The sequence below is a fragment of the Lissotriton vulgaris genome, chromosome 5 (assembly GCF_964263255.1).
Source record: "Lissotriton vulgaris chromosome 5, aLisVul1.2, whole genome shotgun sequence".
Taxonomy (NCBI): Eukaryota; Metazoa; Chordata; class Amphibia; order Caudata; family Salamandridae; genus Lissotriton; species Lissotriton vulgaris.
The window spans coordinates 134,601,609-134,625,864 of record NC_141693.1 but is presented as its reverse complement, the minus strand read 5'-3'; the positions used below and the strand labels follow the sequence as shown (position 1 = coordinate 134,625,864).

General features: G+C 46.2%; 1 protein-coding gene across 8 annotated transcripts in view; it reads left to right on the top strand.

Annotated features, from left to right (window-relative positions):
• Window positions 1-24,256, top strand: part of BRD3 (bromodomain containing 3) — a 374,663-nt gene that overhangs the window by 274,848 nt on the left and 75,559 nt on the right. For all 8 annotated transcript variants that reach the window (XM_086921064.1, XM_086921060.1, XM_086921061.1 and 5 more), the window contains exon 11: window positions 5,331-5,629. In XM_086921064.1, coding sequence (XP_086777190.1) covers window positions 5,331-5,629 — 299 coding nt within the window. The remainder of the gene's footprint in view (window positions 1-5,330; window positions 5,630-24,256) is intronic.

The window sequence follows — 24,256 nt, the reverse complement described above, 5'->3', positions numbered from 1 at the left end:
GTGGGAATAGTAGTTTTTACCCCTACGCTATCCAATGCTTTCCCTACTGTTGCACTCTCCGGAGTTGGAATAGTAATTTTTACCCTCCCGCTATCCAATGAGTGGGAATAGTAATTTTTACCCCTACGCTATCCAATGTTTTCTCTACTGTTGCACTCACTGGAGTGGTAATAGTAAATGTAACCCTCTCGCTATCCTACGTAGAAAATATTGTATGTTTTGTTAATAATATGTATGTATATATGTATGTGTGTGTGTGTGTGTGTGTGTATATATATATATATGTATTACATTTTTTTAAGTTACATTAATTATTAATTTTAAGTTTAAGTATGTTTAATTAGTTATATTTATTATTATATTACTTTTAAATTACTTTTAAGACATTTAAAAAATTTGATATTTTGACTGTCTATTTTTTACAACGATATTTTGGAGTCGATATTTTTGTACTTACCTGTTTGAAGATAGGAATTGGATATTCTGGCATTCTATATTTTTTCCACGATATTTTGGCAGGTCGATAGTTTGCTCCTTGATATTCTGTCCGTGATCCTTTGATATTATGTTGGGCACTTTGGCTAAGCCCATTTGAAGGGACTCTGTGTCCGGATCTATTGCTCATAGGCACCATCCTACCCCTGAAGAACCACTCTGCCTTTTCCTTCAACACTCTGCAAAGCTTTGTGATTGAGGCTGCTACAGCCTCTCCTAACGTCGGCGCTGTGCCTGACATCCTTCTCCACAGGGGGTCTAAATTGCTGTACACTTTGGGCCGGAGTGGAGCGAAATCTTAATGCCTGATTGCCATACCATCAGCCGACTTCACCCCCCCAAACTAGGTCAGGTTGGAAATGGTTTTCTGCATTCCCTTCTGTTAAAGGGCGGTGTCAGTTTCTTCTTATTTTCATTAGTCGTTTCGGCGTGGCGTCAGGTGTGCACCTGCTCCGGCAGTAATTTTCCTATGATGCATTCTACCATGTCGATGACAGGTTGTGGTTCCTGGTTGTTTTCGGGGAGCATCTTACTTTTGACTAGGTTTTCTGTCTGCGCTGGTGGCTGCACAGTGGTGTTTGCTTTCTTCTCCAGTTCTGCTTGGAATATTTTCTTGGTATTGTGAGAATGCACTGTTGTCTAGGTCCCTGCCTGACAGAGTAATCGGTCTATAGTCGTGCAAGAAACGGACGTCGGCGCATCACGAAAGGGCTTATCTGGACCTTAATGACATCACATCCGGTGGACAACTTCGTACAGAATCGCCCGTCGTCCTCTAACGACGCGCCGAGGTACTGCTGTAGAAAATCTTCCAGGTCCAGTCTGGCGCCTGGGGATAACTCTAATGTACAGAATCTGCGGCTAGATCTAGTCTTTACCAAATGAGGCGTTACCGAAGGTAAGAAACTTATTCTTCACTGCAATTCGGTCAGCATTTGTATTGTAGAATAAAGACTGTCTCTTTGTGGTCATTTTAGTACTAGTATTGCACTATTAGACTATTCCCTTTCTCCCTCCCAGCCAAGTGGAATTGTCACCGGATAATCCAGTCTTCTGTCGGTGTAAACTTGTTGGCTCACAGTGACCTGTTCCTCCCTGGATCTGACTCCTCTCAACAGCTGTCTAGTCTTCTAGCTGTTGAGTGAAAAGGATTGTTGATAGGGAGGAGGCTGCCATGTTAGTTAATGAGAGGCCACACTGCAGAAATAAAAGGCAAAGAGGCGGTTTTCTTTAAAGCCCTGTACAGGGCACCCCAGTTTTCCTTTGTGTAGCCGATAGATGAAGCAGGAGTTGCCGGACACTCGCCATGAGTTGTTATTTCTGTCTTTAACTTACATTTTTGACAGAGGAGTCCTAAACCGCACCTTCCTGTTATAATCATCAAATCTTTGGTGACACCTGAATTTAGAGTGGTCTGTCTGCTTCTTGGCCAAATGTTCATCAACTAGTCATCACTAGTGTGCTTCCCTGTGATTTATCAATTCAGTTTGCTTTATCATTGTTTCCAAATTTCTTGGATCACTCTGACAGCTTTCCAGCACATGAGTAAGAGATGCAGGATCAATTTGAACCCAGCTAGCTTGCGGTCTTTCCTCCTGTTCTTTAAATTATTTGTTGGACACCTTAATATCTAAGGCAGAGGTCTTCAAACTTTTTGATGCTGAGACCCCCTTGTAAAACCTTTTTAGGCGTAAGGACCCCCTTCCAACAAAAGTTTCTAGAAACTGGTACTCCTCATCATCAACTTTTGACAACCATAAATGCGCCTGTTAGACCTCATCACATCCATCCATCATTCATCCACCCACACTTTCACACATCCATCCATCCTTTCATCCTTCCATCCATACAGCCATCCTTCAACCATCCACCCTTTCATCCTTCCATCCATACATCCATCCTTTACCCATCCACCCTTGCATCCATCCACCCATCATTCATCCACCCACCTTTTCACACATCCATCTTTCATTCATCCATGCAACCTTTTATCCATCCATACATCCATCCACCCTTTCTTCCATCCATCCTTCATCCGTCCACCTTTTCATCCTTCCATCCATCCACCTTTTCATCCATTCATCCACCCTTTCATCCATCCATCCTTCATCCTTCCACTCTTTCATCCTTACATCCATACATCTATCCTACATCCATCAATCCTTCACCCATCCACCCTTTCATCCTTCCCCCATCCACCCTTTCATCCTTCCATCCATACATCCATCCTTCATCACTCCAGCCTTGCATCCTTCTATCCATACATCCACCCTTTACCCATCGACACTTCCCCCATCGACACTTCCATCCATCCGCCCATTCATCCATACAACTTTTTATCCATCCATACATCCACCCACCCTTTCATCCATCCATCCATCCACCCTTTCATTCATCCATCTATCCATCCTTCATCCATCCACCCTTTCATCCTTACATCCATCTCATTCACCCTTTCATCCATACACCCATCCACCCTTTCATCCATCCATTCACCCATCATTCATTCACCCATCTTTTTACACATCCATCCATCCATCATTCATCCATGCAATTTTTTATCCATCCATCTACCCTTCCATCCTTCCACCCTTCCACCCTTTCATCCATCCACCCTTTCATCCATCCACCCTTTCATCCTTCCACCCATCCACCCTTTCATCCTTCCACCCATCCACCCTTCAATCCATCCACCCTTTCATCCATCCATTCACCCATCATTCATCCACCCATCTTTTTACACATCCATCATTCATCCATGCAATTTTTTATCCATCCATACATCCTTCATCCATCTACCCTTCCATCCTTCCATCCATCCACCGTTTCATCCTTCCTTCCATCCACCGTTTCATTCTTCCCTCCATCCACCCTTTCATTCTTCCCTCCATCCACCCTTTCATTCTTCCCTCCATCCACCCTTTCATCCATCCATCCACCCTTTCATCCATCCATCCACCCTTTCATCCATCCACCCTTTCATCCATCCACCCTTTCATCCATCCACCCTTTCATCCATCCACCCTTTCATCCATCCACCCTTTCATCCATCCACCCTTTCATCCATCCACCCTTTCATCCATCCACCCTTTCATCCATTCATCCACCCTTTCATCCATTCATCCACCCTTTCATCCATTCATCCACCCACCTTTTCACACATCCATCCATTCTTCATCCTTCATCCACCCACCTTTTCACATATCCATCCATTCTTCATCCTTACATCCATCCACCCATCATTCATCCACCCACCTTTTCTGTGACTCTCTCATGGGGGGGGTGGGGTCAGTATCTGTGTGTCTTCTTCCGTCTTTCCCGCTCATGGGAGGGCATCTCTGTGCCTCCCTGCTGGGGGCGGGAGGGGGGGACATGTCACGGGACCCACAGCTCCAGGCGTGCAACATCCATTATACTCAAAGGGCTACACTACAGCCTGCTCCCCCAGACCCCACCCACTATCCCCCCTCCCCCAGCTTGTGTATGTGAGGCCGGCTGACACAGCTTCAGGGACACACACAAAGCCGCACCCCGAGTACTTGACAGGTCTTTAAAAGACCTTCTACTTGTTAATGAGCCTTTGATGTTTTTTACACCTCGGTGTGAATTAGCCCTCCGCCATGAGCACCCTCGATCAGCCCAACGCCAGGAATTGCATGCCCCTGACAGAATCTGCGACCCCCTTCCAAGGACTCCACGACCCCCCTGGGGGTCGCGCCACACAGATTGAAGACCTGATCTAAGGGATTATCAAGAGATTTAGCTCTCCATCATCAACCAGTACCTGTATTGGTCTGTGCACAAACTGAAATGTTCTCTGTCCCCTCCAGTGGACCTGTCACTTCTGACGCCCCCTTTAATCCTACATCAGACAACTGTCCTTTCTAAATATGGGTAGCAAAAACTGCAAATCTTCTCTGGACCCTTTTATAATTTTGATTTGTTATTGAGGTTAAAAAAAAAAGAAACCCTATCATCTTCCAATAGGATCTAACACCTAGGGTCTTTGGTGGTTAAGAGGTAGTCGAAAATATGCATTGGCAAGGCAGTGGCTCTGTTCTTAGAGCACCAAATGCTTCAGTGATTTCAAGTATCCTGCCATGAATATACCCCCATTGTGAGTGGCACAGGAGCCTGACCAAAGCGAGGACCCTGTTTAGACAGTCTTCATTTCTTTGGAAATTAAAGAATTGAAAAGGAAGCTCTGCTGTGCAGTGGCAGGTTGTTCCAGGGGTCATGTAGTAGACCATCCAACCACCTGTTCTGGTCTGTGTATGTGTGGGATGTGTGCTAGAAGTAGTCTGGCCTAGGGGAGGTGTCCGGATGGTTTACGGATAGAGGTACAGCTATTGAGGTCCCACACTAAATAGGATAAGTGTTACTTTGTGCATTTGTATGAAATAACAAGCAGCAAAGTTACTGTTACAAGTAGGTTGCTTCTCATTATTGCCTTGCGTGCTGTGAAGTGTAATCCCTCTTATGATTCACATTATGTTCCTGATACAGTGGTGAATAGGGTTAGGGAATGTCCTCTTAAGAAAAAGTTTACAAAAAATGTAATTGGTATCAAGCTTAATTTGGAAATGTTCTTGCTGTGATGTCTTGGTTGTTACCATCCTAGGAGGTTGCACCCATAGGTTGTATTGGCTTTGTTCTCATCACTCAGTTGGTCTATCTATGTAAACCTGTATTCATTAAGATATGTTGCTATGCATAGATTTTGTATTTCTACATTAGCCCTGAAAATGTGGCCATGTCTCGCTGTCACTTTGTTGAATTGTTAGTTTGTTGCAGCTTTGAAGTAGTCATTGACCATGTTGCCTTTTCCGCTCCAGTAGGCCAGCCAAGAAAGGAGGTAAACAGCAGATTACTACCGCCGCTGACTCTGAGGAAGAAGAGGAAGGTTTGCCAATGACCTATGATGAAAAACGGCAGCTCAGCCTGGACATCAATCGGCTACCTGGAGAGAAACTTGGCCGGGTTGTGCACATTATTCAGTCACGAGAGCCTTCCCTCAGAGACTCCAATCCAGATGAAATAGAAATAGATTTTGAAACTTTGAAACCCACCACGCTGAGAGAATTAGAGCGATACGTCAAATCTTGTTTACAGAAGAAACAAAGAAAACCCTGTTGTAAGTGAAAACACCTTAATCTATTTATGTTACTTCGTGCCTGGTGGGCTGCCTTCATGGGAACGATTACAGTGATTACAAACCTACTTCGGTGTGGAGTGCATGCAATATAAAGAATTGCATCTTGAAATTGTATCCGCTACCTGAAACAATATCTAGATTACTGTGCATGCAATCCACAACGGTGTATTCCGTAGGAGTACTTAAACATTTTCCTTTCTAAAATCTTCAGTGCACATGGGAATAACTTTCTTTTTGGACCATAATGAATTGACTTGGTTTAATTGATATACATAATGTTGCCTTTTCTAAGGCAACTGGACATTATTTGGTTAGATAGGCACTACCTAAGAATGTTCTGGCATTTTAAGGACACCAACTAAAAGTTGGCTGTAATGTGCCTTTCTACCATCTTTCTAAAAGATGGAGCTTAGTTTGTGCTCAAGTGAAAAACTTGTACTCCTCTGTTACAAATTGTACTTGTCTATTTGCATTTAAATGTATACATGAATGCTTACCCATGTGTTAATACACATAAGATATGGATATTTCCCTATGATGAGCTTTGTTTATTATTTTTTTATGGAGTGCATCTGTACACCAAAAAAAACTCTATAGCTTCCTAGTGTTTGGTGTATTTGCTGCCTTCCTTAAAATGTTCTTTATTGATGTTTTACACATACGTAAAAATGTAATGTTGTCATCTTATTAAAGGGAAAGGTTCCCAAAGCAAAAAGCGTTTATTGCAATAATGGACCAGGTCAGAATTTTTATGTTAACCTTTTTGATGTTTGTTTCATTCATATCCGGTCATATGAAAGTGCCTCGATTTTTAATTTTTAACTTGGTACAAGAGAAACAATCATAAAGACATATAAACGGATGTTAGTACACTTCTAGACCATTACATATCCGTTTCATTCAATTCAGTAGTGGAATTATCTTCTGTGGATGTCCAGGCTCAACATTTTTTTCTAGTACAAGAAGTGTTTTTAAACAGCCGTTCAATCTATGCTTCCCGTGGTAGATTAGGATCAACACATTCTTTAACCCTTTCGATGCTGATGACGAGCTCAGCTCGTCATGATGCACGGTTGAGCTGTGCTGATGACGAGCTGAGCTCGTCATGAACAATGGGAAAATGAGTGCCTGCAGCACAGGAGGGGAAAACACCTAGCAGCCAAGGTGTTAATACCAAATATTACAAATGTTCATCCATTTACTTTTAGATGAGGCTGTTCTTGGCTTAGTGTGGCTGTCTCCAACCTTTCTTGTAAAATAGGTACTTGTAGGCAATGAGAATCAGTGTTGTAATGGTGATTACTTCAGTCTAATTACATTAGTGAGCACCATATGCAAGATAACGAGCAGTAACTACCTCAGTATGTCCTTTTCTTTCTAATGGGTACTTTTAACTACAGATTCCACTCCTTGTAAATATTTCTGGGTGCCAGGCTGTATCTGGAAAACTCAAAAAGCAGCGCCTCCTGCACAAGTAGGTGGCAAGATGAGTTTCCTGCATCGACTCCGTTCTGCTCCGGAAGTGACAAGTTTTTCCAAAAAACAACGGCCCTTGACACAAAATCAAATTGGAAATTGTAATAATTATAGGCCACGATGTGCGCTATAACAGCAAAAGAGTCCAGCTGGACTGTAATTTTATTCAATACTCAGTATAAGGAGCAATAAAATAGTGGGACACAGTCCTGTATCCACAACGCTTACATAAATTAGGAGACAATACAAACACAAAGAATATATCGGGCAAGTAACAAAAAATGGAGCAAGAAAGGAAACTTTACAATGTGCTTGCTTCACATATGTGGCGAACAAAACCGATTATGCACATAATAGTGAACTAGTGTTAAGCCCACATATCATGTCGACGGCGTTTCGATCCATTCAAGAATGGTGGATCATCATCAGGACTATCATTGTTTGCCTGAGTAAAAGCCTGCAAAAACGTAAACAAGGGGAACATATAACAGAGAGTTAGACTTCTGTGTATCACTTGAATTGTTCCTAGAGTTAAAACTCATAGAGTTAAGTGTATCACTTGAATTGTTCCTAGAGTTAAAACTCATACCATGCTCTTAAGGTGTTACTAAATCATACCTGTGAGAAGTGTCACGCAACCTGTGCTATGCATCCACGGCGCAATGTGGTAAAACCATGCGACAAAATCAAGGTGTACAATAATACTTGGATTGCAAGTGTGGCACACGTGCCTAGGTGAGTAATTTTATAGTGGCATTGTGTGGAGGTGTGGCTCACATGCCTTAGTGCATAATACTGAACTCGGCTAGGTGAAGGTGAATGGAAACGAGGAATTAATTACATTAGGACAAGTAGAGCTGCCACGATAAGTCCAAACGCGCTGGGGTAGAATTGCTCACAGCCGGATAACCGTGGAAGGCTGGCGTGCTTATGCCTGGGTGAGAATAGCCAGAGTCAGCTGGTGCGTTATAATAAAACCCATCCATGAACAGAAGACGGAGAAGGGGCTTACCGAGTACCCAGGCGGGGATGAGGCAAGGGGATCGGCACCGCAATAAAAAGGATCTAAGGCGTAACAGAGGAGCATCAGACTACTGTGGTAGTCAAACCGATCACTGATGCACAGAACCACTATTTATGGCTGGCGCTTACCTGGAAATAAATTATTAGGGTAGTACTGCCGGGATCTTGGTAGCGCTATAGCTGGGGGAATAGTTATTGCAGTTGGCGCTTGGAGTTGACCTGGGATGTAGCGCGTCTCAATTAAGGAGGCACCGATCTGTGAAGCCGGTGGGGGTCCAAGGGAGTGGGGGACCTAGGTTGAAAAAACAATTTTCAGTGACTGCCGCCAGCTGACGGGTTGCCATGCGGTGCGAGGAGAGAGAGACTTACCCTCGGTTGCGGCTATTAGTGGAGCAGAGTGGCTTCCTACCTAACGGAGGGAAAAGGAAATCCTTAGCGAACCAGGGGAGGCTGCATTGGGGGTGAGAGGGGCGGGCGGTGGGGCAAGGCTTACCTTCGTCCTCAATGGAACGACAGGAGATGTCCCGGTGCACGATCGCGCCGTGGAACGTCTGAGGGAGGGCGGGCACGGCGGATATGGATAGTATCGGCCATGTTGGGAGGGGATATTGGACGAATAGGGCCGCCATCTTGGAAGGGGTAATAAGATAAACAAGGAGAATCCGAACGAATAGATCTGCCATATTGGAAGGGGTAAGGAGACCAGTAACAACCATAGTTGTGAAGGTAAATTTAGGGGAGGAGTGGTGTAGGGTAATAAAGCATCGTGCTTAAGTGAGGGTCTCATACATGCAGGTGCTGTGTGATACACATTCTCATGCTATTACACACGGTATCATGGAGAGAAAAAAAGGAACCATCATTGTAATTTACATTTGACCCGACAATTAATATACCATCTTTGAACCCAGGGTACCATTGGCCATTAGTATTCTTGTTCATAGCAGTGAGGTCCAAGCCTTTGACCCGACAGTTAAATTACCATCATTAAAGCCAGGGTGCCATTTGGCCATTAGTACTATTGTTCATAGCAGTGAGGTCCAATCCTCAGTGCGGTTCAGGCCATTATGAATGCTGTCGAAAAGGAGAATCATTTTCAGTTCCTCTTTGTTAAGTAGAAGTCCAATATCTCCTCCGCGTGGTGGTAGTTTCACACTCCTCAAGACAGTCCATTTAAGTTCATTGTCTAAGTGTCCTTTGGCACAGAAGTGGTCCACCAACGGGGCGTTGGGAGTCTTACATCGGATCCTGCTGCGATGTTGACCAATTCTGGTCTTGACTTTCTGCCTGGTTTGGCCAACATATACAAGTTTGCAGGGGCATTGGATTAAGTAAATAACATCAGTACTGTTACAGTTCGTGAAACCTCTACTTTCAATTGTGACTTTATCAAACACAAAAGATGTTGACAAGTGGCACCGCATCGAAGTGCCACCCATGCTCCCTGTTGTCAGTTCCTTTTCTTTATACATCTTTACATGTGGATCCACTCCTCTTTCTGTACTCATTAAAGAGATTTTTTTCCTTCAGTTTCTCCAGTGTTCAAGGGAACATATCAACCCCTGAAACTACAGGCTTTAAAACTTGCATAGACTGCCTCAAACAGATGTCTGTGATAGATCACCACAAAAGGTCCCTCTAGTGCTTGAGTTAGATGCACAACTCCAAGGCCTACAATGACGCACCCAGATGAATCTGAAAGCTGTCCAGGAACATGAAGCTCTGCCTTGCGAAACACCTGAAGATGCTACACAGGTCTCACTCAATGTTCAATATGAGAGTTCGGATCCAGTGCTGCCTCTAGTCCTGAAGCACATCCTGGACACCTCCGAATCTGGCTTTTAAGCACCCACCGCACGAAGACTGCACTCCTCGCCGCCATCAACATCCGCTCCTTCCTCAACCGGGCAAGACCGCAGCTCTTCTCCTACTAGACCTCTCAGCCACCCTCAACACCATCTCCTACCACACCCTAATCACGAGACTCCACGACATCGGCATCCACGAAAAGTCACTGGACTGGATCCACTCCTTCCTCACCGGCCAGGCTCAGCGAGTTAGACTACCACCGTTCCTCTCACAACCCACAGAGGTCAGCTGTGGAATGCCTCCCTGAGCCCCACACTCTTAAGTCTACATGGCCCTCCTCGCAGCCATCGTCGGAAGCTAAGGTTTAACATAGACTTCTACGCCAACAACACCTAGCTGATCCTCTTCCCTCACCAACGAACCCACAACTGCCAGAACCAACTTCCGCAAAGGAATGATGGCCATTGCTACCTGAATAAGACAGCTTCCTCAAGCGCAACCCGAACAAGACCGAAGTACTCAGTACATCAGCCTGGTATGACACCTGGTGGCCACTGCTCTGGGATCCCTTCACCCCTCCCGGATGGATCACGCACTCAGCCTCTTGATCATACTGGACTCATCGCTCATAATGAACTGCCCAATCAACACCGTTTCCTCAGCCTGCTTCCATTGCTCCACCTGTTTTTGAAGCCATTTGGATGGATCCCCACAGAATTCAGACAGCTGGTCACTCACACACTTATCACCAGCAGACTCGACTACGGCTGCGCAGTCTACGCCGGCGTTACCCAGAAACAGCTCAAAAAACTACAGAACTTTCAAAGCATCGCAGCCAGACTGGTCCTCAACATCTTCTGACGCAGCCACATCATTGAACACCTCAAACCACTCCACTAGCTCCCAGTCAACAAGATAATCACCTTCAAGATCCTCATCACGCCTACAAAGCTCTACATGACGAAGGACCAGCATACCTGAACCGCCACCTCGCATTCCATGTCCCCGCGAGACAATTCCGCTCTGCCTAACGCCCTTGCCTCTGTCCCCAGGATCTTCAAGACCAGAACTAGAGGAAGTTCATTCTCCTACCTCACTGCTAAGACCCTGAACACCCTGCCCCTCCACCTCACGGAATATGCGTCACTGACCCAATTCAAGAAATACCTCAAGGCCTTGTTCTTTGAATGATCATCCACCCAGTGCGACCAGCAGCCCCCAGCGTCTGGAGACTCTCGTGGGTGAATACCCGCGCTATAAAAGCCCCTGATTGATTGATTGAAGTAGTTATTGCAGCAGAACACATTCATGGTCAATGTCTTCGGGTACGTCCAAGAAGAAACATAAGATGTCCAAGCAGGACTTCTTGTCACTCTTGTTCTCCAGAAAAGGTGCAAGGACATCGCCGTGCATCCAGGCTGTGCCTCAGACTTTGATCCCAATTGACCCCCAGTTCCCCAGACGGTCAGTGATGATGCAGCTGGTCGAAGCCTTTCAAGATGCCTTGTTACACATCTTTGACACACTTTAGGCTCCTTGAATCCTCCTCGGGTCTAGCACCAGCATTGGTGCAGACTTGGGGTCAGGTACAGAAATCTTTACCAGTCCCTCAGACGCTGACGCAGGATATGGAGGCCTATCATGGTATTTTACCGTAAGCCATATTTGTTTTAACCAAGGCAGGATATGGAGGTGTATCCTGGTATTTTACCATAAGCCATATTTGTTTTAACTAAGGCAGTCCCCATATGCTGATGTGAATTCTCCAGCCCTAAGATTCATACACTGTTTCGTTACTGCACAGACCCTACACTGACTTTTTGGTTCGGACTCTGACAAGCATCTGCTATATGGATGCAAGCAGATGGTGAAGAGTTTTCCGCATGTTATGATGAAAACAGCTGGCATAAGATGTGAGTGGGTTTGTCACCTCACTTGAAACTGGTTTAGTTCTTCCCCCTTTTTGCTACTGCTGTTAGGATAGCTGCTGAAGTGCTTGACCTCCCAACTTGCTACTCTGGAGGTAAAGCTAAATGTGCTCACTGAGGTTCTTCAGGCTGGCCAGGCACACACTAACCTCTGATACCCTTCATCAAGGTCCTCACACTTTTAGGCACTTTGGCTAACCCATGTTCTAGCCAACCAATCAATTGATAGGTTGTCTGTTGCTGTCTGGGAGACCAGGTCCTGGCAACCTGAATTATTTTTAACCCAGCATCCAACTGCCTTAGAGTGTGGTTTTGCAGACATTCACCGGCAGAGTCCACCCTTATTTATTTATTTATTTATTTTTAAAGTTTTATATAGCGCGGACAAGATCTTTGCAGATATCAGAGCGCTTTACACAGAAGGGGTAAATGAGGGAACATAGTCAAACTGGTAGTTCAAAAGAGAAAACAGTACAGTCATGTACATCAGTAATACAATTAATACAGATAAGCAAACGGGGTCAAATAAAAGATATATATATAGCTATATGGAAATATGAGGTGGTAATCGGTGCGATACACAAATAGAAGCACACAGTAAGTTACATGGAGTTGACACTAGTGAGCGGTCAACATCATCAAAATATAGGAAGTAGCAAATGGTGCATTCCAGGGATAAAAGTGAAATGGGTGCAGCCTACAATAAAGAAAATAGGTACATATGTAATTATATAAGATAAAATATGAGGTAGTAATCGGTGCAATACAACAATAGAAAGTGAAATGAAGAGGAAAAGATAAGTTTGTAAATATATAAAATATGAGGTAGTGATCGGTGCAATACATCAATAGAAGGTGAAATGGGTGCAACTTATAACAATTGTACAGTATACAAGTAGAGGTATAATGCTAATGATAAGCTGGAATCAAGTACAGGTGCAAACAAAGAGCTAAATGAGTCAAAATGTGACTAAAGAGCAGCCAGAAATAGATGAGCTAATCGGTGCATTAAAATCAAGTAGAGGTATAATACTGCAATAAAAGGCAGACATTCGCTAGTTGAAAAATAGTCTAAAGAGGCCAGTTCTTAGAGTGTGGTCAAATCGTGAAAAAGACTAGCTCATGATGGCCGACAAAGAGAGAGAGAGAGAGAGAGACCAGTCTAAAATGGCAGCCAAATTGTAGTGATTGTTGAGTTTAGTTTCCCTTTCTATTCTGGGTAAGTCGAGTTAGTCCATCTTCCGTGTTGCTTAAAGGGGAGGATAGAGTTCAGCTTCTATGCTGCTAGATGGTGAGGAGAGAGAGAGAGGCTTATCTCTGTCTTGCGATTTATGGCTCCAGTTTATGGCCCCAGCCATATTAGCCAATGGAGAGTGTAACCATCGCAAAGCCCGCGGAAAATACAAAGCACACAGATATCAGTTTGAAATTCCGGGCATAGGGTAAAAGCCGACATGTTTGTTTAAAGTAGCATTTTTCCGTACATCATTCCAGGCAGCAAGAGCGAAACCGACATGAGTAATTTAAGGTGAAAGATTTGCGTGCAGTTACCTTCCGAGTTGTCCCTGCCGCTGCTCAAGTAGTTTTGCGTGCAGTATGCAGAGTGAAAAATCGGCATGATTAGAGTGGTAGCTATTATGCTGTTACCTTCCGAGTCTTTACTGACGCTGCTGCCCAGATCAGGCACCTCCAAAGTTGCGTAATGGTTGCCCAACACATACAAACAGACAGGGTACACCGGAGCTTCTCCCAATGCCAGTTGCTCCGTTCTCGCCGATACACTGGGCGGGGGGGAGGGGGGGGGGAGAGGGGGGGAAGCCTCCCGCCTGAACTCTGCCCAAAACACACAGAACAGGGCGAACCGGGGCCGCTCCAGCTGCCCAATTAACCAGATCTTGTTGATCCACTGGGAGGGGGGAGGGGGGGAAGCCTCCCGCCGGAGCGCTGCTGCAGACAGGGCACACCGGAGCCGCTTAGATGCCCGTTAACCCGCGCTCGTTGATCCATTGGGAGGGGAGAGGGGGGGGGGGCCTCTCGTCGGAACGCTGCCGCAGACAGGGCACCCCAGAGCCGTTTAATTGCCCATTGCTTTCTTCTCGTTGCTCCACAGTCTCCACAGCAACCCGTCGGAAAACGCTGCCCAACGCACACAAACAGGGGGCACAGCCGTTCTGGGTGCCGAGTGCTCCGATCTCGTTGATCCACCCGCTCCGGGTCTGTAAACACCCACTCCCGTCCGCTTGTTACCCGCCCCGGCGGCTTCAGTGACACTGATCACTTGCCGGCGGTGATTGCAGGCAAGCAGGGCAACTCCACACTCAAGGGGGCACTGGGATGCAGTCTTCTGTCCGGAGCCTCCTAGGCGTCCTCATCATCGCTCCGGTCTCAGTACCGGTGCAAGCGTGGATATCTTCAGGCGGGTCGGGTACAGGCGAAGGTGATCTTCGGTCGGGTACAGGCTGTGCACTTCAGGCGAGTCAGATACTCAACTCGGCTCAATTCCAGCCGTCCTGGGTTTCATCGAGGCTGCAGGGGTCCCAGTCGTCACTGCTGCAGGTCCGTGTTTTACGGCGATATTCCAGTTACTCTTAAACCAGTTACTTTAGATCAATCCAGTTACTTGTTACGGTCCGGTTGCTCGTTTTTCTCGCCGACGGTGGTGCGTGCTATCAGGGATAATTCCATGAAAGGGATCCCCAGCACTAGGAGCTCCGGACCGGAGCTCCTATCAGGCGGCCATCTTTGTCCCAATCCCTAATGCTTTTCAGACTGTTCATCCTGGCAGCGTTCAAGCATATGGAAACGTTTGGCAAAAGAATATTCTCCTCTGCCAGCCTTGCCAGCCGGCACTATTTGCCTTCTTGGTTGTTACTTATGCACTTAAGGACCTAGTTTGTGAGATCTTAATGGCAGTCCCAGAAGACTGACGGCTCAGGATGGCCGGGATGAGGTTAAGTTAGCAATTTGCTGTGGCCTAGACTGTACTGATTGTCTATAAAGTCCAATTGGAACATGTGTGCTGCTCCAGTGCCATGCATGGATGAGATCCACAGGATTCTTCGGGGGGTGTCTAGGCCTGGATATACCTTTTGACAGTTCTAGCCTGTTTGAAATGCCAACTTACAAACAATTGGGCTAGGAGTATGGTACCCAGAACTTCTGGGTCTGAACATCTGTCCTCTGCTTAGCTACTGCTTGTTAGGGGGGTGTGGGGGGGGTTTCTTCTGTTGCAGCAGCAGGGCAGGGTCTTTCACTCGTGCCTTTGCATCCTGAACCTCCACATCTGGCGATTGAGAGGCGACAGTTGACTCTATTCACTCTTCCTACCGAAGAGTTGTGAATGTCATCCTGGCTGCCAGATAGCCTTCCATGAAATCAGTGTAAGGTAGTCGTTGGGGAAAAAGTGTGTGGCTTGGTGCGGCACCTACCAGGGGTACCTTTAGCAGACTAAACTGTCAGATTTATTACAGTTTCTTTTGCCTTTGGCCCAGGAATGACTTCCTGTGGTCACTGTAAAAGGTTACTTGTCAGCCCTCTCAGCCTTCTTGCGTTTTCCGGACGAGCTGTCCCTATTTAAAAAACCTATTGTAATGCCGTTCCCTAAAGGCTTGCACCATACATCTTCGCCAAAGCCAATTGTGATGTCACAATGTGACCTAAATTTGATTCTTCCTACCCTTCTGTGTGCTCCTTTTGAACCGATGCACAGTTATCCATTATGCTGTCTCACCTTAAACACCGCTGTTCGAAGCATATGAGCTGCAGATTATACACTGCATAGATGGCCACCTAGTGTTGGGCCCGAATGTTTGCAGTTTGTTTTGTTCTAGAAAGTCTTTGGAAGTCAAAGGATAGGTGACTCCTCCTTTGGATCATACTGCGCATGGGCAACGGCTCCATCTTCAGGTTGTTTTTTTCCGCCACCGGGCTCGGATGTGTTTCCAGCGCTCCGTATTGGAACCGATTTCCTTCGGTGCGCAATCCTCACTAGCTTCGATGGTATTGTTTCGAACGAGTTTCCAGGCGACGCTACTCTTCAACTTCAAAGTCTTCGATTCCGGTCGTCGACGAAGGCCTTCGGGCCTACCTAGGCCTCAACATCGAGATCATGGAAAAGACGCCATTTAAAAAGCGTCCTCTATGTAGGTCGAAAATTCCCCACACAGACCTAATTGAGGTGTGTAACCTTTGCCTCACAACGGAGCACGAGGCCAAAGACTGTTCCACTTGTGCCTCTTTTCGCTCCAAGAAGACGATCTGGGACCGAAGAGCTAGGAGAACAATGGCTCGTTCATCAGCTCCGATTCCAGGCGACATCTTCCAAGAGGGCGTCGACGTCCCAGAACAACAGCTTGGCGTCAACAACAACTCCGAGGCCGAAGATTCCGAAGTCGAGGACATCACTCCGGCACAAAGGGTCGTAAGTAAGACCATCAACCGACCCTTCCTCGACACATTCAAAAAAGGCTTTGGTCACACCCTCGCCTTCGGGTGCACACCGAGACACTGCTTCCAGTGCCCCGCCTTTGAGCTCGGCTAAGAAGCCCACTAAGCCTTCCGGCGACTCGGGCTAGAGTCTGCCTGCCCACGTTGCCGCCGCACATCTACCGGCACCAAAAAAGACACCATCGTCTGCCTCCACGTCTGCATCGGCGCCGAAGCCTAGTGGTAGCTCCTCTGCACCGAAACCACACTCGGACCCAAGCAAACCCGCTTTGGAGCCGAATAAATCATCGGAGCCGAAAAAAGCTCCTACTTCTCCGGCTAAAGACACTACCAAACAGCAAGCTTCAAAGCCAAAAGAGGCTCACAGTTCTGTGCCGAGAAAGCACTCCGCACCAAAGGATCTTCCTCCCGCAGAGGACTTAATTCATCCAGACCCTGCACAAAAGACTCTGGTTAAGGATCCAACCACTGGTCGACTAACTCTTAGCTAAAAAAAGACAACTGGACACACCTATACCTGCTCCTCATCCAAAGAAGGACATTGCTACCTCTCCTCTAAGAATTCCTTCTCCTCCTCTCTCTCCTCTTCCACATATACCATCACCGCCTCCTCCCCTACCACAGCACTACCCTACACCTTCTCCCATACCAGATTATGACAACAGGGATGATAGCTCTGATGACACAGGGGGTGGGGCAGATCAGTCTATTCCTCCAGGCTCACCTGACCCTTGGAATGATTATAATACCCCAGATGTCCCTAACGTGTCTCAAGACGACATATATATCCCTCTAGCCCTTCCCCACCATAAGCCACTATGGGATTTATTCAGCTAGTACACAGGGCTGCACAATACCATGGGGTTGACCTACATACTGACCCTGTAGAAGAAGACTTCCTAACGGATACCTTTGATAATGCACAAAGGTCCTCGTCAATTTTACCCATGCTTAAGAGAGTTATTAAGCATGCGCCAGAAGTCTTCAAAGACCCAGTTAGAACGCGGGTCAACAACCCACGAATAGAGAAAAAATATAAAACTGCCCCTTCAGAACCAGCATATATTAAAGGCCCAGCACCATTAGACTCTCTTGTGGTGTCTAATGCACGCAAAAGAGCAAATTCACAAACGTCAGGTGAAGCTCCCCCACTGGATAAAGAGTCTAAGCTCCTTGACGCATCCGGTAAAAGAACTGCGTCTCAGGCAGCCAACATTTGGCATATTGCCAATACACAGGCTTTATTGGCAAGATACGCCAGGGTGCATTACGATGAATTAAAATCACTAATGCAGCACCTCCCGATAAGTATATAAACAGGGCAAATAGGCTTAGCCAAGAAGGGAAAAACATCACAAACACCTCCTATTTGTTGAGCACTAGATGCAGCAGACACTGCCTCCAGAGCAATTAATACCAATGTTCTATTGCGCAGACACTCATGGCTACGCATTTCAGGGTTCAAACCTGAACTCTTAAGTGCCATACTTAACCAGCCCTTTGATGAGCAACACTTATTCGGACCGAATGTAGACGTATCCCTTGAAAAGATGAAAAAGGATACAGATACAGCTAAATCTATGGAGCCTCACAATCTAGGTGCCACCAGGGGATACTCTTCAGACACACCCTCTACTTCTTACAAAGCCCCCACACAATCCACCTATAGTAGGGGCTACCAAAGAGGTGGTTACAGAGATAACAACAAAAAGGGCAGAGGTAAAAACAACTCCCCCCCACCCCCCCGCTCTGTCTCCACCCCTGCCCAATGACTTCCCTCCCCTTCCCCCACCGCATTCCACTCCTGTCGGGGGAAGGCTACAACAATACATGCCAGCCTGGAAAAACATCACATCAGACAGGTGGGTGCTACAAATAATTCACTCATGTTACTGTCTCGAACTAACATCTACCCCCCAAACATACCACCCAAACAGCGTCCAATGTCACAAGAACATTTGATACTGCTCAGACAAGAAGTTCTATCCCTTCTGCAGAAAAATGCAATAGAAATAGTTCCACTGCATCAGCAAAACAAAGGAGTATACTCCCTGTATTTCTTAATTCCAAAGAAGGACGCATCTCTAAGGCCTATTCTAGACGTCAGACCCCTGAACCTGTACATACAATCAGACCACTTTCATAAGGTCACACTCCAGCTGGTCCTTCTCTCCTTTTACAAAACTACTTCCTTGTCGCCAAAGATCTCAAGGACGCCTACTTCCACATTCCTATCCACACAGCGCAAAGAAAATCTCAGATTTGCACTAGACGGTCAGCACTACCAATTCAAAGTACTCCCATTCAGAGTCACTACAGCACCAAGGGTGTTTACCAAATGCCTAGCGGTAGTAGCAGCACACACTTAAGACAGTATATTCATGTCGTCCCATGTCTAGACGACTGGCTCATAAAAGCCAGCTCATACAGCCAGTGTGTACAACACATTCACGCCACAATTCAACTACTCCACGACTTGGGATTCACAGTAAATCACACCAAGTCACATCTTCAACCGTCCCATGTACAACAATATCTTGGTGCTACAATAAAAACCGAATTAGCACTAGCCTATCCCTCTACAGCCAGGATAACAAGTGTACAAACTCTCCTAACAAAATTCAAACTGAAACACTCTCTTCCAGTTTGAGTGTTCATGCAGCTCATAGGAATGACTGCATCTTGCATATTCATAGTACCTCACGCAAGACTACAAATGCGTCCACTTCAAGAGTGTATAACACGCCAATGGAACCAGGCTCACGGTCAATTAACAGACCTACTGTTGGTAGACAGTCGGACTCATCTCTCTCTGCAATGGTGGAGTAACAAATAGCTTTCAAAAGGCCGACCGTTTCTAGAGCCAGTTCCTCAAATAGTGATAACAGCGGACGCACCTCTCTCCGGCTGGGGAGCTCACCTACTGCATCACACCATGCAAGGCAGGTGGACACCACAACAAAAGTCACTCCACATCAATCATCTGGAGTTACTAGCTGTATTTCTAGCCCTAAAAGCATTCCAAAAGCAAGTATCGGGTAACGCTATCTTAGTCTGCACAGACCATATGACATCCATCTACTACATAAACAAACAAGGAGGAACACACTCTCTACAGCTCTCTGTTAGCGCAGCAGATCTGGAGATGGGCTATACCACTAAAGATCTGTTCGAGGCATATGAGCTGCAGATACTACACAATGCATTAGATCGCCACCTGGTGTTGGACTTGTATGATTGCATGTTGTTGTCGTCTTGGAAGAAGTCTTTTGTAGTCACGAGATAGAGGACTCCTCCCTTGGACGATAGTGCGCATGGGCATCGGCTCCATCCGTAGATTGTTTTTTCCACCACTGGGTTCGGATGAAAGTTTACCGCTCCGGCTAGAAATAGACTTTTCAAGCACTTCAAAGCGCAAAAAACTTCCCAAAACTCTTCAAACTAACTTCAATACCGACTAACATTGTTTCGATTCCATCAGCTCGCTTCCGGACGTCGCCGCGGGCCGTTGGGCCTATCCACGCCGTGAGGCCTACAACTCATGGAAAGGACTCCATTCAAGAGATGCCCCGGGTGTGGAGCTAAGTTTCCACGCAGTGAGCACCATGAGCTCTGCAAACTGTGCTTATGCCAGAACACGACGAATCCAGCTGTACAGCCTGCGCGCCGTTCGATCCAAGAAAACCATCAGAGATCGGAGGACCCGTCGACGCGACATGCAGAGATCAGCTCCGGAACCGGTGGATATCTTCGACGAGGAGGTTCCACTCGTTCCCGAAGAAGATTCAGATGATCTCCAGATCGTATCAAAGGCAGACGATTCAGATGACTCCATACCATCGGGTCAGCGCGTGAGTACTACTGCCCTTGCCCCTGCACCACACACAGCACCCAGATCGAAGGCAACGGTCAACACTCCGCCTCCTGGGCCCAGTCACGGCCGAAAAACCATTTTGACAGCCCCGCCATCGAGCCCGGCTCCGAAGAAAGTAACTAAGCCTTCTGGTACCTCGGTACCAAGCAAGCTGCATGTGCTGATCCCACCAGCTCCCTATGCACCGAAACCGAAAGAAGTCTCTGCTCCGAAACCGTTGACTTCTAAAGACAAGGGTACGAAGCCAGCATCCGACGAGACTATCTTCCACTCCGAAGACATAGTCTTCGATGCCGAAACAGACAAGGAATAATTCTGACGCGTCCAAAGCCTCGAAACAGCCTACGACACCGAAAACAACACCTTCGGTGCCGAAAACTACGCCAAAGTACACTGTGACAATCTCCTAAGGCTAAGGACAAGCAGCAACCTCGCCCGTTACCGAAAAAATCGGCGCCGACAAAGATTTCTCAAGCAGAAGAACTTTTCCACCCAGATCCTCTGCAAAAGATGTACATCGACCCAAAGACAAGTCAGGTGTCCACCACACCACATAAGAAAAGGAAGGCAGATGAAACATCCACTCCTGTGCTTCCTGCCAAAAAGGAGGACTCTGCCACATCCCCTATGCACCCTTCTTCCCCTATACTTCCTTCTCCTTCATCTCCTGCTCCTCTTAACAATTCACCACAGGTTTCTCCTTTACATTCTCCTATTTTGTCACCACACTCACCTCAAAATGAGGATGAGTATAGAGTAGGAGGAGGGATGGACACTGACGAGCCTTTCCCATACCCTACAGGTGACAGTCTGGGAGTACCCAAACCCACAGGATATACCAGACATTCCTGACCCACAGTCATACCCATCAAAACCTTCTCCCCCAGAAGATGACATTAGATTTGGGCACCTATTGAACAGAGCTGCCATTTACCATGGGGTCACTATGCATTCTGACGAGGCAGAGGAAGATTTCCTATTAGATGCATTTGAACAATCGCAGAGATCTGTTCAAATTCTTCCAATGATTAAAGGGGTCATCAAACATGTTCCAGAAATTTTTAAAGACCCTGTACGTACTAGGATTTTAAACCATAGGATTGGGAAAATAATATAGGCCTGCACCTGCAGATCCAGCATACATTAAAGGGCAACTACCATTAGATTCCCTAGTGGTCTCCAATGCTAGGAAGAGAGCAAACTCACAAACTTTAGGTGAGGCACCTCCACCTGACAAAGAATCCAAAGTGATAGATGCCTCAGGCCAAAGAATAGCCGCACAAGCTACCAACATATGGCGTATAGCTAATACACAAGCCCTCTTTTTCCGATATGATAAGGCTCACTATGACCAGTTAGAGAAACTGCTAGACCATCTGCCTGACAAATATAAGGCACAAGCAAATGATCTTATTCAAGAGGGCATACTCGTTTCTAATGCCTCTATCAAGTGCGCACTAGACGTTGCAGATACTGCATCTAGAGCTTTGAATTCTAGTGTAGTACTTAGACATGCGTGGCTACGCATTTCAGGATTTAAACAGGAAGTCCAAACTACCATTTTAAACCCACCATTTAATCAAAACCAATTGTTTGGACCAGAGGTAGACACAGCACTGGAAAAAATGAAGAAGGATACAGACACTGCCAAATCTATGGGAGCTTTACGTTCCACACAAACTAGAGGTTCCTTTTGTCGCTCCTTCTATAGAGGGGGCTCCAAGCAAACCGGTGCGGACAACACAACATCCTTTAAATCCAACACACAAACATCCTCTAACAAGGGATATTTTAGAGGAGGATATAGAGGGAATAACAATAAGGGAAGAGGTCGAGGTAACAGTAATTTATCTCTTCTGCCACAAAACAGTGACTCCCCTCTGCTCCCCCAACAGCATTCCACTCCTGTGGGGGGCAGATTAACGCAATTCCTGCCTATCTGGAACTCCATCACAACAGAGTGGGTAAGACCGATTATCCAGTATGGCTACTGCCTGGACCTTACAGCAACCCCTCCACTCATACCACCCAGGCAGCGTCCAATGTCCACAAAACACCTTACTCTGTCACTTCTACAAAAGGACACAATACAAATAGTTCCTTTACAAGAATAAGGAACAGGGGTTTACTCGCTGTATTTTCTAATTCCCAAGAAGGACGGGACACTAAGACAAATTCTCGACCTCGGGCCCCTCAATCATTACATACAATCAGATCATTTTCATATGATCACTTTACAACAAGTGCTCCCACTGCTGCAACAAGGCGAATTCCTTACAATACTAGACCTAAAGGACGCCTGCTTCCACATTCCTATACATTCTGCTCACAGGAAGTATCTACGGTTTGCACTGGAAGGACAACATTATCAGTTCAAAGTCCTTCCATTCGGAGTGACAACAGCACCACGATCATTCACAAAGTGCCTAGAAGTAGTAGCAGCACACCTCGGGAGACATCAAATACATGTCTTCCCTTATCTAGACGACTGGCTCATAAAAGCTAAATCATTCAATCAGTGTGTCCAACACACACATCAGACAATTCAAACATTGTATAACTTAGGGTTCACAATAAACTACCCCAAGTCGATCCTCCAACCCTCTCATATACATCAGTATCTAGGGGCTACAAAAAATACATCTGCGGCTCTTGCGTATCCCAGTCCAGCAAGGATACAGAGCATTCAAGCCTTGGTCACAATCTTTCAACAGCAACAATCTCTGCAAGCCAGGATGTTCATGAGACTCATAGGCATGATGGCATCTTGCATCTTCATACTACCATATGCAAGACTGCAGATGTGCCCATTACAAGCATGTCTAGCACAGCAATGGAACCAGGCACAAGGACAACTAACAGACTTGGTGTTGGTAGACAGCCGCACACATCTCTTTGCAATGGCGGAACACCAAAAACTTGACTACGGGGCAGCCGTTACTTGAGCCTGTTCCACAGCTAGTGCTTACAGCAGACGCATCCCTCACAGGATGGGGAGCTCATCTCCTACACCATACAACTCATGGACAATTGAACAGTCAACAAAAATTGTTTCATATCCACCATCTAGAGCTGAAAGCAATTTTCTTAGCACTCAAAACATTCCAAGTACAGAACAAAGCTGTCTTGATCCGGACGGACAACATGACAGCCATGTATTACATACAAAAACAGGGGGGACACACTCTCTACAACTGTCCCAACTCGCACAGAGCATTTGGAGATGGACCATTTCACAAAACATATATCTGTTGGCAGAGCACCTTCCAAGAGTTCACAATTAGATAGCAGATCTGTTGAGTCGACAGACACAACAAATTCACGAATGGGAACTACATCCGCAAGTTCTTCAACCATTCTTTCACGAGTGGGGTCATCCAGACAAAGATCGGTTCGCCACACACGAAAACGCGAAATGCCCAACCTTCGCCGCCAGGTTTCCGCACCCGCTGTCCAAGGGCAATGCGATATGGATGAACTGGTCAGGCAGATTTGCGTACGCTTTTCCGCCCATACCACTAATACCATTAGTAGTTCGCAAGCTCGGACAACAGTCTCTAAAATTGATCCTGGTAGCTCCCACATGTGCACGCCAACCGTGGTTCACCACACTGCTAGAACTCTCTCTAGTTCCACACCAAAAGCTACGTCTGAATCCATCCCTGCTCACACAGAACCATGGAGACATCCGACATCCAGACCCAAATCAACTGAATTTGGCGATCTGGCTCCTGAAGTCTTAGAGTTTGGTTATCTTAACCTACCACCAGACTGTATGAACATCATTAAAGAGGCCAGGAGACCTACTACCAGAACTTGTTATGCTGCTAAATGGAAAAGATTTGCCATTTACTGCAATAATGATAACATTGATCCCTTGGATGCTTCTATCCAAAATATCATTTGCTACCTTTTACATTTAGAAAGGTGTAGCTTGGCATATTCATCCATACGCCTGCACCTTGCAGCAATTGCGCCATATTTACAAAACAGACAACATCTGTCTCTTTTTAGAGTACCTGCAATTAAAGCATTTATGGAAGGATTAAA